At 52.9% G+C, this 14,114-nt stretch overlaps 1 protein-coding gene across 1 annotated transcript in view; it reads right to left on the bottom strand.

The window, feature by feature from the left end:
* The window catches only part of GALNT10 (polypeptide N-acetylgalactosaminyltransferase 10), a 191,022-nt gene that overhangs the window by 9,027 nt on the left and 167,881 nt on the right, over positions 1–14,114 (bottom strand). Inside the window, exon 8 of the mRNA XM_020283734.2 lies at positions 3,768–3,875. Coding sequence (XP_020139323.1) covers positions 3,768–3,875 — 108 coding nt within the window. The remainder of the gene's footprint in view (positions 1–3,767; positions 3,876–14,114) is intronic.

Raw genomic sequence — 14,114 nt, 5'->3', positions numbered from 1 at the left:
CCTGGGTCCTTTGGCTCCCTGCTTAACCTGCTTCAGCCATAGGGGCAATGAGGGACCATTGTGGTTTCACTCCAACCAAAAGCAAGGCTGGGTTCTGGGCCAGCGCAGTGGCTAGCGCCTGTAATCCTAGCACTCTGGGAGGCCAAGATGGGAGGATCCCTTGAGCTCAGGAGTTCAAGACCAGCTTGAGCAAGAGCGAGACCCTATGTATACTAAATAAAGAAATAAAATTATATATATGTAAAAAATTTTTGAAGAAAAAAGCAAGGCTGGCCAATTTGACTATGGAAAGCTGCAGCAATTTATTAATACCGGTGTTTTTCTTGAAGGACCAGACAACATAATATTTTAATCCTAATTTTAATTACTATTGCATTATTATGTTTTGCAGACATGGCTTTATGAGCTATTCCTACCAGATCTTGAACTTTTGTATAGTTGATTGATTAGACCAAAGGAAAGGGTCCTTTATTTATTTCTCTCACATCTCCCCTTATTAGAGTCATGAAAAGGACGTTGGGATGTCAGTAGGCTTCGCAATCCTCCTCCCCCTATTCTCAACCCCTTCCTGGTTCTGAGTCTCAGTCTTGTGTGACACCCAGCCGTGCTTCTTGTGCTTGGATTCCAGAGATTTGCCTGGATCCTCAGAATAAATCTCCACTTTTGTCTCACCAAGTGTGAATGGGTTTCTGTTATTGCCTTCCCTAAGATCCTTTTGCCAGAGTCAGAGATAAGAAAGACTTTTAGCAATTTTAGTAAAAAAATAAAATAAAATAAAGTAAGAGTGTCTACTTGTTCTTGAGGCAGGCAAGCTGGTGGAAAGCTTGTCTTTCCTGAATTGCTGCTACCTCTTGGCTGTCCGGTTGTTTGTCCTTCTGGAGTCTGCACAACTTCAGGGACCCTCTTCATGTGGCTCACTTAGATCTATTATTAACTAGAGCACCTCCCCTCAAATCAATCAAAATGATGATCCAGGAGGCAGTGCTCTGGGAGGCTTAGGATTTGGTTGTTAAAACATTGTTAAACATTTTAGATATGATTTGCAGCTAAATAAGGGTAGGTAGATACTGTAATAAAAGGCTTTGATTCAGGTGTCCCTCGATCCTATGTGTAATCAGACCTGACAGTCCCAGGGCTCAGGGGGAAGAAGCTTCAGAGAAGGCATGGAGCAACACCTAGATTATCATTGGTTAATATAACACAGGGTACTGATTCAGCACAGCAAAAAAAAAAAGAAGCTGAAATGCATAAACACAGAATTGAGATGAGACAGTGAAATACGCTTTCCAGACTTAATTGTGAATTATTGGTGCTGACACCAAAACTGATACTAACCATAGCAGTCACTACTTAAAACCTGCCAGACATAAACAGGGTTGAATTCTGGCTCTGATTACTTAACGTCTTCACGTTTCATTTTCCTCATCCCTAAAATGGGGATTATAAATAGTGGCAATTAAATGAGATAAGTAAGATGCTCTGCATGGGGCCTGACTCCAAGGAAGCTTCCATAAGTGTTACTACAGTTAGCTGTCATCCACGGAGGTGGCAGTGTTTCTGTATCAGGCTGGCCTTAGACACTGACAGCTCTGGATAGGAAAAGGATGCTTTAGGACTGGTCCTGTTCTGGGGTTAGTGTGTCCCTGTGATTCCTTGTAGCTGTTGGAGTCGGGGGCTTGGGCTTACTGCGAGCCTGTGCGCTGTTTTCCTGCCTGGAAAACCTTTCTCAGGGACTGACGATAATGCTTGTGAAGCACGTGATTCGGGGCTGAATCCAGAGTCCAGAACCCAGCCCCTGCCCACCCCGCGTCTGCGGGCGTCGTCCCAAGAGCGCGGGGCAGGCGCGGGTGTCGTTAGAAACGTCCGCCGCTAGAGGGCGCTGCCGGCTCTCCTTTCTTCCGCGCGGCCCCGAGCGCGGCTCGCGCCCACGGAGGGAACCTGGGGGGCCGCGCGGCCTCTTTGAGCCTCTCGGCTTGCCTTGTAAGTCCCCGGACAGCGCTCTTGCAGGTTCCAGGGGCTGCAGTGCTGCACGTCACGGCTGTCAGGTGACAAGGGAGGGGGAGGTGGCCACCGGGCAGGGGCGGTGTGGATCCACGGCGAACACGGGCAGGACGCGTCCCCAGGGGTGGCAGGTGGCAGGTGGCATGCTCCACGGAGGCAAAGCCGTGACCTTTCTAACTTCCCCCAAGCCTCCCTGAGACCCTCTTTACCCTTTGGGGACCCTCCCTCTCCTCTTCGTTTTTTTCCTTTGTAGTCACCTTGAATGATTTTTTTTCCCCCAAAACTTTTTTTTTTTTTTTGAGACAGAGTCTCACTTTGTTGCCCAGGCTAGAGTGGGTGCTGTGGCGTCAGCCTAGCTCACAGCAACCTCAATCTCCGGGGCTCAGCGATCCTACTGCCTCAGCCTCCCGAGTAGCTGGGACTACAGGCATGCGCCACCATGCCCGGCTAATTTTTTTTTGTATATATATTTTTAGTTGGTCAATTAATTTATTTCTATTTTTGGTAGAGACGGGGTCTCGCTCAGGCTGGTTTCGAACTCCTGACCTTGAGCAATCCGCCCGCCTCGGCCTCCCAAAGTGCTAGGATTACAGGCGTGAGCCACCGCGCCCAGCCCCCCAAAACTTTTAATTACCAAAAAACCCCCACAAAAAACAAAACGTTCTGGCTAACAGATTTCCCTTTGTAGCCAGTGGCCAATGTTAATCCAAGCAGGGACTGACCTAAACCACTTTAAGGCGGTGCAGCCGTTTGACACACAGAGTTTTGGGCAGTGAAAGTGAGGAGAGGGGAGGGAGAAAAGAAAGACACTGACAGTTATTAACTTCTCTCCCCTCCAGGACGTTTTCAATACTCGGGCTTTTCCAGAGACTCCACTCCACCTGTACTAATATTTATCTAACATGTTTTTTTAAATCACCCCCCGGGTCTAACTTTGCACCTACTTTATAGCTTTATCCTAAGTAATAATATCTGTGAAATCACAAGTTTGCTACAATAACACACACCAATTTCTGATCCACATTAACTTAAACACAGGAAAATAAAAAAACATTCCTGGGTCTGCCACCTAAGATCATGTCATTCATCACACTTGGGGAAACGGTACCATCTCCTTAAGTCTCCTGGCAATGCTAAGAGTTGGAAAGAATCAGCTCCCTTTAAACAAAGGAGGAAACACAGGCTCAGAGGAGTTAAGCAACCCTTGCAACCTCACACAGCCAGTAAGTGCTTAAGTAGGGCTTTCAGTAAGTTATTTATTTATTTATTTATTTATTTTAAGACAGAGTCTCGCTTTGTTGCCCAGGCTAGAGTGAGTGCCATGGCGTCAGCCTAGCTCACAGCAACCTCAATCTCCTGGGCTCGAGCGATCCTGCTGCCTCAGCCTCCCGAGTAGCTGGGACCACAGGCATGCGCCACCATGCCCGGCTAATTTTTTCTATTTATATTAGTTGGCCAATTAATTTCTTTCTATTTATAGTAGAGACGGGGTCTCGCTCTTGCTCAGGCTGGTTTCGAACTCCTGACCTTGAGCTATCCTCCCGCCCCGGCCTCCCAGAGTGCTAGGATTACAGGCGTGAGCCACCTACCCGGCCTCAGTAAGTTCTTTTAAATTGGATTTCACCAAAAGAAATGGGGACACATCCTCACAACCAGTGATCACCCAGCCTGGGGCCCCAGGGTAGCTCAGTGCTGCTGGAGGGCCGAGGCAAACTCCCCCCGCCCACTCCACGTACCCCCCCCCCCCAGGAAAGCCACCACCTTACCCGGGCCAGGCTGACTCCAGCGGGGACCTTGTAGGGCACATACTTCCTGTAGATGTGGCCCACCCTGGAGCAGGGGATGTCCTCCATGCGGCCCCCACACATCCACACCTGCAGGGCAGGAAGGGAGAGAGAAGATGACGTCTCTGCATCCGGTTCACTGTCCCCTCAAAGGCCAGTGCCCCTTAGTGCGCTCAGCAAGAGCATCCGCCTGGATGGTCTGCTGATCACAGAACTACCCACTCGGGAGAACACAGTGGGGACAGCTGCGGTGAAAATGGGTGACAGCAGCGTGCCCATCAGTGTCACACAGTAGGCCATGGGTGTCACACGCTAGGCCATGGGTGTCACACGCTAGGCCATGGGTGTCACACGCTAGGCCATGGGTGTCACAAGCGCAGCTGCATGTCAGCCTCATTGGAGAACCTGTAAAGCAGGTGGTAGCGTAGCTCCATTTTACGGATGCTGAAATGGAGGCTCAGAGAAGGTAGACACCTGTCTACGTTCATAGGGTTAGTAAGTGGTGGCGCTGGAATTGAAGCCCGGTTTTAGCTGACTCCAGAGTCTGAGCTCTGAACCTGTGGGTGCTCAGAATTCTAAGGTGACATCGCCCACAGGTAGGAGGGGTAGGGTGGCACTCATATTTCCTGACTCTGGCATTCGATTATGGAGTTTCCTCCTGGATCTGTAAGCCCCTTGTTGGGTGCCCCAGAGCGGTTCCGTCAGCCTCCCTCTCCTCTTGTCTCTGCAGTCCCATCCGCTGGCAGAGCTGAGAGTGGGGTGTGGCTGCACCGTGGGATCTGAGGGTTCTCCCCGTGTGCCCCTCCTGGGGGGCGCCATCTGGTGTCACGAAGATCTCCTGGGTTTGACCGTGTGCTGGCCTGATGGCAACTTGGGATTCTTAACAAGCACAACCAGCACTCACTCTTACCTCCTCAGCTCTCGGCACACCTGGGTTCAAATCCTGGCTCAGCCACTTACCACTTTACGACTTTGGTCAAGGTACTTCATCACTTCTATGAGACTCGGTTTCTTATAAAGGATTAGATGAGGTGGGACTGTGGCATGAGGTGCTGCATGTAACGTGCTTAGCCCCAGACTGGCGTAGCTGTGTTAGACACGGTGGTTTTTTCATCCACTTGCCAGTGTTTATGGAGTACCTGCTATACACCACACACTGGGCTGGCGACATAGAGTGCTGACTAAGCCAAGGCCCCTGCTCGTGCGGAAGAGGAGTCTGGGGGCCAGCCGCCCAGATGGCTCCTAAGATCCTCACCTCCTAGCATTTGTGGCCCTGTGTCACTGCCTCCCAAATGAGTCACATGAGAACTGAGCTGTGTAACCAGCAGGATCCTGCAGAAATGGTCGCCATAAAGACACTCCGGCTTCCACCTTTCTCTCTGGGATCACTTGCTTTGGGGGAGCCACTGCCATGCTTGGAGCCACTCAGGCGGCGCTATGCACAGGTCCGCGTGGCGATGGCTGAGGCCTCACGCCAGCAGCACTCGCCTGCCAGCCACGCCAGAGGCAACGCGCTAGTCCCAGTCGGGCCTGCAGACGACCTTGGCCCCGCTGGTATCCTCACCGTGACCTCGTGCCAGACCCAAGCCGGAACTGCGGAACCAAGCCTCTCCCAGATCCCTGACCACGGGAAACTGGGAGATAGTTGCTGACTGTGCTTGGGGGTAACTGTTTCCTGTGGCAATAGGTAACTGACACAGGCACGGAGAGGGTTCAGGCGGCACTGCGCGCTGCAAGGAAGGCAGGGCAAGGCCACCACGTGGAGGCGAGTGGAGGCAAGGATGCTACTCCCCCCCCTCGGGAGGGGATATTTGAGGTGAGACTGAAATGACAAGAAGGTAAAAGTAACAGCGGGGAGAGCAGGTGGAGAGAGCGCTCGCGTGTGTAAAGTCCCCAGGGAAGGGCGAGCTTGCTACAGTCACAGCACACGGAAAGCCAGAGCCCGGAGCCGAGGGAGCTAAGAGAAGAGAGACGGGCGGGGGCTCTCATGGGGTCTCTCGGGGCAGAGTAAGGCGTTGCCACAGGAAGCCGGCAGTGAGGGAGGTGACACAGTGCAACTGCGGCTCACAGGGCACCCAGCTGTGGAGTGCAGAAGGCCTGGGAGGCTCTTGAGCAGCCGGGACGCAGGCTGGCATGGCTTTGGGTGAGGACGGTGTGGCCATGCTGGGAGGCGGCTGGACTGGGGGCGTCAGCATTAATCTTGTCACCATATTCTCTCCTTTGTGGAACGCGGGGTGCGAGCGGGGACTCCTGCAGCCCCACGTCTGTGCAAAAGAGCCCTATCCGATGGGAGCTGCTCGATGGGGTGTGGGGATCGGGCTTCACGTCTTGATTAATTTGGGGGTTCTTCAGAAGGGCCGCTCTTCCACCTGGCACCTGAGGGTCCTTGGTCCCCCCGTTTCCTCCTGCCGTCTCCATCCCCAGCCCAGATATGTACTCTGTCCCGGGCTTCCCCACTGCAATTAGTGGAAGTGCTGCCTGGAGAAATGCAATTATGTTCTGATCTTGGGGGAGAAAAAAAAATCAAGCGAGTCAATAGAACAGAACATTGGTCTCGAGATAATGGGCTCCTGATGGTAGATTAATGTCAAGGCCAAGCCAAGAAGTTTATTTTCGAAGCAGGAGATATTGATCAGGTGCCAGCATCCCATAACAATAACTCTTCCCTTATACAAAGTGATTGATGTGGAAACGATGCTTTTGTCTGGCGGATATTGCCCCTGTCGCTGCTGGGCTGCCCTCGGCCTTTAGGGTGGTGGAGCGGCGCTGAGCAGGTGGGACACCTTACCCTACTCTACGTCTGACCGTCTCCTGGGCAGCTGACCAGGCTGGTGTCCAGCCCCCTCCACTCCGCATTAAACTCGCATTAGCTAACAAGGCTGCGTGTCCAGCTCTGTCTGGCAGGGAAACCTAACTCTAAGCGGCCGCACGATCAAATCCTTCTCTTTGCTGTGACCTCTGGTTTCTTTGGCCCTGACCCTGCTGGCCATCAGCCTGCAGGTTCCCCAGGGACCAGGTGGCCTTGATCTGTTGAGAGGTCTGAGGCATCCAGAATGCCCTCAGATTCCTGGGATGTCGGGAGGCTTTGGGCAGCTGGTTTGCTCCGTGGCTTGCCTGCCCTGGGCACGATGCGCTACCCTCAGGGAGACGGACACCTGTGCGGCCAAAGCTGCTGCCGGCTCCAGAGTCCGTGGGAGCACCCCAGCGCAGGCCACCCCAACTCGCAGAATGCCCTCTGGCCACCCAGATGCAGTGGACACAAGCAGCCCCAGGGTGTCTGCTGCTGCAGGCTGGTGCATCTCCCATCTCACCAGGCTGGTGCTGCTCTCATCTCAGCCCACTCTTCCTTGCTCACCACGCCCCTCCCTCGCCCATAGGCTCTGTCCTCTGCCTGCAGCGCCCCGCCCCACCCTGTGCCTGGCTACCTTCTACTCACCCTTCAGGTCCCCTTAACTGCCACCTTCTCACCCTTTTATACCTACACACAGCACCTTGCATCTTTGCTTTCACCAGGAGTGCAGTATTACTCATCCATAGGGTTATGGCCCGGGTCTTATTCTGCTGCACTGGGCATCTCTTGTTTTTGCCTGTCCAGTGTACCTGCTCTCTTCTGGGGACTGTCCTCCCGACCGCTCCACCTGGGCCACCCCAGCCTCCTGCGCTGTGAAGCTGGTGTAAGGCAGGGTCAGGGGGTGCCTCTGACGGTCCCTGTGCGTGCTGGGGCTTGGTGTGACAGATGGCCACACGCTTTTCTCTTTGATGGAGAGTAAAGGGGACAACGGACTGCGGTCACCAGTGGCCACCTCTGCCACCACACGGTGAGGCTGGGCCTGCCTGTGAATGCAGGAGAGGGAGGGAGTCACCTGTTGGAGTACCTGGAACCAGTTATGCTGAACACAGCCCACCCCTGTCCCTTTTTCTTGGCCACAGCCAGTTTAAGATAATTTCCTGTCACCTGTAGCATAAGAGTCCTCACCAGCCCCTCTGTGCCCCCCTGGGCGCAGGGTCTGTGTGGGCAGGGGGCGCCTCTGGTGTATTTGCCTACACAGCGCCCTGCCCGTGGGAGGCACTCAGTCCACACCCGCAGAATTCACAAAGAGGGAACTGAATCAAGACTGACACAAAAATCTTGGGAATAGGGACTTAACTAGAGAGAAGGATGAATCTCATTTTGTCATCAGTTCTTTAGTCTCCAGAGGACATGCACTGTGTCTTTTTTTGCTTCTATTAATAGTAATCTTAGCAAGAATATATGTCAGGAGCAGGGAGCAGGAGGTTTCGCTGTTTCTTGGGCAGAAGTTCCCATCTCCATCTCTTTCGGGCTGGCTCCTGGCTGGGTTTGTCTGGGCTGAAGTGGGACCGACAGAGGAGGCCAGAGAAAGTGTCATCATTCGTGGCCACTGCTTGGTCACCTCCCTCTGGTAACAAACAGCTCCCAACTCTGCCACGGAGAGACGGAATCCCAAGCCTGGAGGGGACTCTCCTTCCAAGGACAGGCTGCCACAGAGACAAGCTGGGGCCAGGGAAGGGCGTGGTGACTCGCCTGGGCGGGGAGCTGGCCAGAGTGGTCCCAGGTCCCGGGCCCTGGAGTTATGCTCACGGCCCGGGTCACTCATGCTTTGTGCCTTTAGTCCCCTCCTTTCCTTCACAGCTGAGCCGGGGACCACTGCAGACACAGACGCACACTGCAGCCCAACTCCTTGCGTGCCAGTCCTAAGGCCACCACGCCAGCTGTGTGGCCTCGTGCAAGCCACTTAACCTGGGGAGCCTCGCTGTCCTCGTCTGTGACATGGGGACGATGATCACACGAGGCCGTTGAGGTGGCACAAGACAACTGCGAAAAGCACTTAGCTCAAGGCCTGGCTCCCAGAGAACCTGACGAATGTCAGTCCTTTCTACTTGTGAAAGGACGAGAATACCGCCACCTTGAAATTATATAGCATTTGCCCTTTTGCCCAACACCATTATGTTTTTTTATTCTATGGCCTGATTTCCCAAATGGAGAAACCGAGGCTCAGAGGGAGGAAATAGTTGTTCTTAACGGACTTGGTGGCAAAACCTGCAACTGATCAGGAGAAAGCCAGGACCAGGTGTGGGAGGCAGAGTCAACATATGCCATTTGGGGCCTGGCCACCCAAGGGCACTGTCCTCTTACCTCCCTCCACCTGGCAGGAAGGGGGCTCAGCTGGTGGCAGAGAGAAGGGAGCGGCCAAGGCTGGCAGCAGCCGGTTCACATTTGACCAGAGCCCATCCTGTTTTAAGACGGGAACAAACACAGGCTGCTGAGATGACATTTTTGCAGTCCCTCTTCTGGTGCTGTCTGGTGTCAGCTTTCTCCCCGCCCTGTCCCTTCCCTAACTCCCTCCCACACGGGGGGGGGGGGGGGTGCAGCTGTCTGCTCTGGAAACCTTCCGCTTCGCCGCGAGGAGCTCCCAAATATCCTGCCAGCCTGTGCCTTGACGCCCTTTGAGTCCCCCTGCGGGTGTCTTCCCACCAGAAGCGCTGCCGAGCCTCTAGACCAGCACAGATCTGATCGTGCAAGCCGGCTCCCCATTCATTTTCATGGCTGCTTTGATTTATTTTATTAGCAAACTTCTTTTGTGTGATGACAGGCTTCATTACAGTGTCTATAAAAGACAATTACTTGCTCTTATCTCCAAAACTGAGGAAAGAAACGAGTGATGTGTATCAGGAAAACACAATGGGACCCAGAGAGAGAGAGAGAGAGAGAGAGAGAGAGCGAGCGAGCACGTGGCAGAAGGGCCTGTCCAGTCGCGGAGGGAAGTGGGCAGGCAAAGGCTGGAGCGGACCTCTCTCTGCCCAGGAAGGGCTGCCTGGAAGCCAGCCAGGAAGCCCAGGGCACCTGACCTGCTTATAGGCAGGGCAAAGACCTGTCTTTGCCGTTGGCTTCTCTGCAGGGGACCCCTGTGAAGTTCACACCCTCATCAGTTGCACTTGTGGGGTGGGAAATAAGACGCTAATAATTTTGCCACCAAATATTCGGCATTAACGGTGTGCTTAGGAGGCACACAGGGTAAGCTTGGTCCTAGACAGAACTGAGGTCTGATCCAGGCTCTTAAGCAAGTTTTGTAAGCCTGAACGCCTCAGTTTCCTCATCTGCAAAATGGGAAGAATTACCACCTACCTCCTAGGGGTGTGGAGAGGCTAAAAATGAGGTGACGCAGAAGCTCGGAGGACACTGTGAGCTATCCACACGGTGTCAGGGGGGCACGTGGCACCTGTCACTGCTGGTGGAGGGCACTGCACGTACGCCACACAGTTCCCCTCTGGAAAGAACTTCGTGCTGCCTTGAAAGTATTAGCTTGTTTTGCACAAGAAGATACTGTTTCAAGAAGTATCACCAGCATGAAGTGACAACCTCAGTCACCCTAGTTTTGGATTTAAATTGGCTCCTAGATGCAGTTGGTAAAAAAGAGTAGGAAAGAACAATTTTACTTTAAAAACTGTTTTAACTTGCTTCTAAATTCACATAGTGTTTTTATATGTTTTTTTAAGCATATGTATATCTAAATTAATAAATATTTGACTATTTCAACAATATCCCTAAGTGTTTATAGTTAACCACTCCCCCAACCTCAGGTGGGTGGTTACCTTAGGTTTTGGCGCATACTTGGAATACAGCAGTCTTACAGTAAGCCAGTGAGTGAGGTACAGTCACGCCCTCTTACACAGGCAGAAACTGAGGTCTACTGAGATCAAGTGCCTTCCCCAGTTCCTCAGCTCAAAAATGGCAGAACCCAGGATGGAATCTGGGGTCGGGTCCTCCAGAACTAGGCAAGTCTGAGAGCTCCGTGGAGACTGCACGTTCCTGGCCTAAAATCTCTCTAGGGCCCAGTCTTGACACCATCTTGGGCTTCTTCAGTGATCCCTAAGAGCAGAACAGAGAGGTCCCCATTGGCTTGCAATCAAGGCCCTCTGTCTCCTGTTTCTGTCACCTCCTACCCTCTCCGCACCCCTTGGGCTGCTGGAAACCGGCTGCAAGGCACTCACTTCTCTGCCCCCGGAGAGCACATGTGTTTTTCTTTCCATGACCGTTGCAGCCCAAACATTAATGAACCCATTGATTCATTCACACATGACCTGGTCATCGGTCAGCTTTGCTCTAAAAAACTCTGCTGGAAGCAACGGAACAGAAAGCCACCTGCCAAGGGTGGACCCAGCGACATACAGGCTTGAAAGCTTAAGGTGTTGGAACCTGTTGGCCAACCTGCCAAGCAACCTGCCCATTTACTCTGTCCTCCCTCCCCCGAGCCTGAGCACCGTCTCTGCACAGGACCCCGCCTATGCATTACAGCTGCGATTTTCAACCTTGAGCGAGCATCATCGGAATCACCCGAGGGCTTGTTGAAACCCAGCTGGCTGGGCTGCCCTGGCCGTGGCTGACTCAGCAGCCGGGGGCGGAGCCCGGTAATTTGCATTTCTAACCAGCTCCCAGGGGATGCTGCTGCTGCTGGTCCAGGAACCACACTCGGAGAGCCACCGCACACAGGGGCAGTGACAACCTCCCTCAAGCGATGTGTCTGCCGGTTCACACTATCATCTCCCAACAGCCCTGTGAATTTGGGATTCTCAGGGCCTCTCTGTAGATGAGGAAATCAGAAAGGGCAGATGAGCCCAGGGCCTCACTGAGTTTGCTCCCGAAGCTGGGCCTGAAGCCAAAGCCTTTGGCCTCTGCCTCGCCAGGCTCAAGGCTCTCACCACTCATCTTCCTGCAGCCACAGCCCCATCACAACGGCCACAAGGGTGCCGACATTAACAGCCACCACTCGCTGACCATTTATCACGTGCCAGGCACAGAGCTAAGCTTTTAATCTGTCTTGACTAATATCGTGCTCACAGCTGCACTATGAAGGATTATTCTAACCCCTAAGTCAGATGAAGAAGGTTAAGTCCAGAGAGGTTAAGCCACTTTCCCAAGGTCACACAGCAGCTAGCTGATGGAGCTTGCTGTAGAAACCCAGGCACAGTTTGATTCTGAAGCCCATGCACTTAATCCCACGCCGTTCTATTCCCCCGACCTAACTTGAGGGTCATGATCACAACAGCCACCATATAATGTGCCTCCTTTTTGTCTGGCTCGAGGCCAAATAAATTTGTCATCCCATTTAGCTCTTACAGTAAACCCTGGAAGAAGTTATTAGTATTGCCATTTTTAGTGATAAAAGAGCCCAAAGCATGAAGAGACAGGTGTGTGCGGGTCAGGGAGTAATGTGTGGACAGGTGACCCTCGGGCCTTTGAGCCGCCTTCTCAGAGGCCGGGTGGGGGGGGCAGGCTCCCACAGAGACACGCGCGGAATATCGAATGGCTTGCTGACAATCAGCAGCAGCGTGCGGTCCCTGTTCCCGGCCGACGGCTCCTGGAAGGCTCGGCATGTGTGGCCCCGGAGGAAAATGCCGCACGTAGCAGAGCATGTTCCCAGCATCCATGGGTAACCCAGGGAAGGAAGAAATGAGCACCACGTTCCTGGCAGTGCTGCTGCAGCTGGTCCGAGCCAGAGGGCATGGGAAGGGGTAGGGAAGAGGATAGGGAAATGTGGTGCCATGCAGGGGCTTGGATGGTGGCCCTCATCTCCCTCTGCCACTTGGGTTGGCTTTTGGAAATCAGTTCTCCCTCCTGTGTGGCAACTTAGCCCCCTTTGGGGCTGGTCCTCAGCTCTGGGCCCTTCCTGTAACAAAGGCCTCTCTCTAGACTGGACACACCCTTTCTCCATCCTCCCTGGCGCCAGGTGGAAGGAGAGGAGCACTGGGCTTGCAGCTCCTTGCTCAGTATCGAGCAAAGCGAACCCCAGCCTCCCCTGAGGCTGCGTGCCTCTACTCAGAGGATGGGATTCCCTCTGGGAACAAGGCTCAGAGATGTTCCTGACGTCTGCAGGGCAGGGCGTCCTCCCCTCTGCCCCCTCACATGGCGGCCCCTCGCTCCCGCAAGCCTGCCTCATGGGACCCTCGGCCCGTCTCCATCTCTCCAAGCGTGGTGGGTCCCGCCCCTGCCTCCTGGAGCAGACCCTGCAGGGGTGCTCTTGGGCTCAGGCCTTCTCTGGGAGTCTCCTCACTGCTCACTCTGGGGAATCTCATGTCTGCACTTGAAAATGGCCCAAACGAGGTGCTGGAATGCACAAGGAGAGAGGCAGCCTGGGAGTGCTGAGAACCCATTTTTCCTTCTGCTTAGTTATAAAATATCTTAACTTTTCCTGAGCATAGAGGTACTGTGTACTTATGATAGACACATTCGATGTTACAGGCGCACATTAGGTAGAAAGGGACAGCTAGACTCTGTAGCCCTGCTACCACCGAAGGCCGTGAGAGACAGGGAGTCTGCATCACACCGTGCGTCACTGGGGATGTGGTTTAATCTAAGCCTCAGTTTCTTCATCTATAAAATGGGGAGAATGAGAGCCCTGCCTTGGGTCGATTGTGAGGATTAAATGACGCAGTGCCAACCGTAGTGCTCAATAAACATCGGCTGGTATAAGCATATTCTAAGCTTATTCTTTGCATTTGTCATATTTTAAAAAACGGAACATGAGATGATATTATATATACTATTTTCCGCTCACATTTTAAAACTTAATTTTGGAGACATCTATCTTCTTTTATATTTTTTAATATTCCATTGTTTAGTTCTGCTCCAACTTATTTATCTCCAAAGGACATGCATTTGGGTCATTTTCAGTCGTATCCTATGGTAGGTAAAGCCTCAACAAATAGCTTCTGCCTAAATCTTTGCTCGTGTACGTACCGTCTCTCGTGGATAAACTCCTGGGCATGGAATTTTGGGTCAAAGAATGTGCTTGCTCTGAAATGTAACGGATTTTGCCAAATTGCTATTCACAGAAGACATATCCACTTACATTGCCCCAAAGCCTACATTTTTCTCACTTTAGTTCGGTCATGCTGTCCTGCTTTGATACTTTTCTCTCTCCCGCGTGCCATAGTTGAAGATATTCTGACCGTTGCCTCCTGGGGACACTGCAGTCCCCTTTCTGCTCATCCTGTAGCCGCTGCCCCAATCCACACAATCCCTCGTATCTGTGTGCATCTAAGGGCTTTCCCCCACCGCACCTTGTTTGATCATGTCTCATGGGGTGGGAAGGAAAATTCCATCAGTACCGTCTGGGATGTGAGGGCCAGAGGGTCCCTGACAGTGGCCAGTCTTCTCAGTGGCACCTCTGCCACCACACACCATCCTCCAAGGATGGTGATGTGAGTCTGGGAAGGGCAGCGCACGGGAAGGTTGCCGGTTGGAAGTGATGCCACTAGCGGTTATTTGAAACACTTCTACGGGCCAGAGACTGGGGGTGTAGAGGTGGA

This window comes from Microcebus murinus, chromosome 21, assembly GCF_040939455.1.
Source record: "Microcebus murinus isolate Inina chromosome 21, M.murinus_Inina_mat1.0, whole genome shotgun sequence".
NCBI classification, from domain to species: Eukaryota; Metazoa; Chordata; class Mammalia; order Primates; family Cheirogaleidae; genus Microcebus; species Microcebus murinus.
This window is presented reverse-complemented; position numbering and strand designations above follow the sequence as displayed.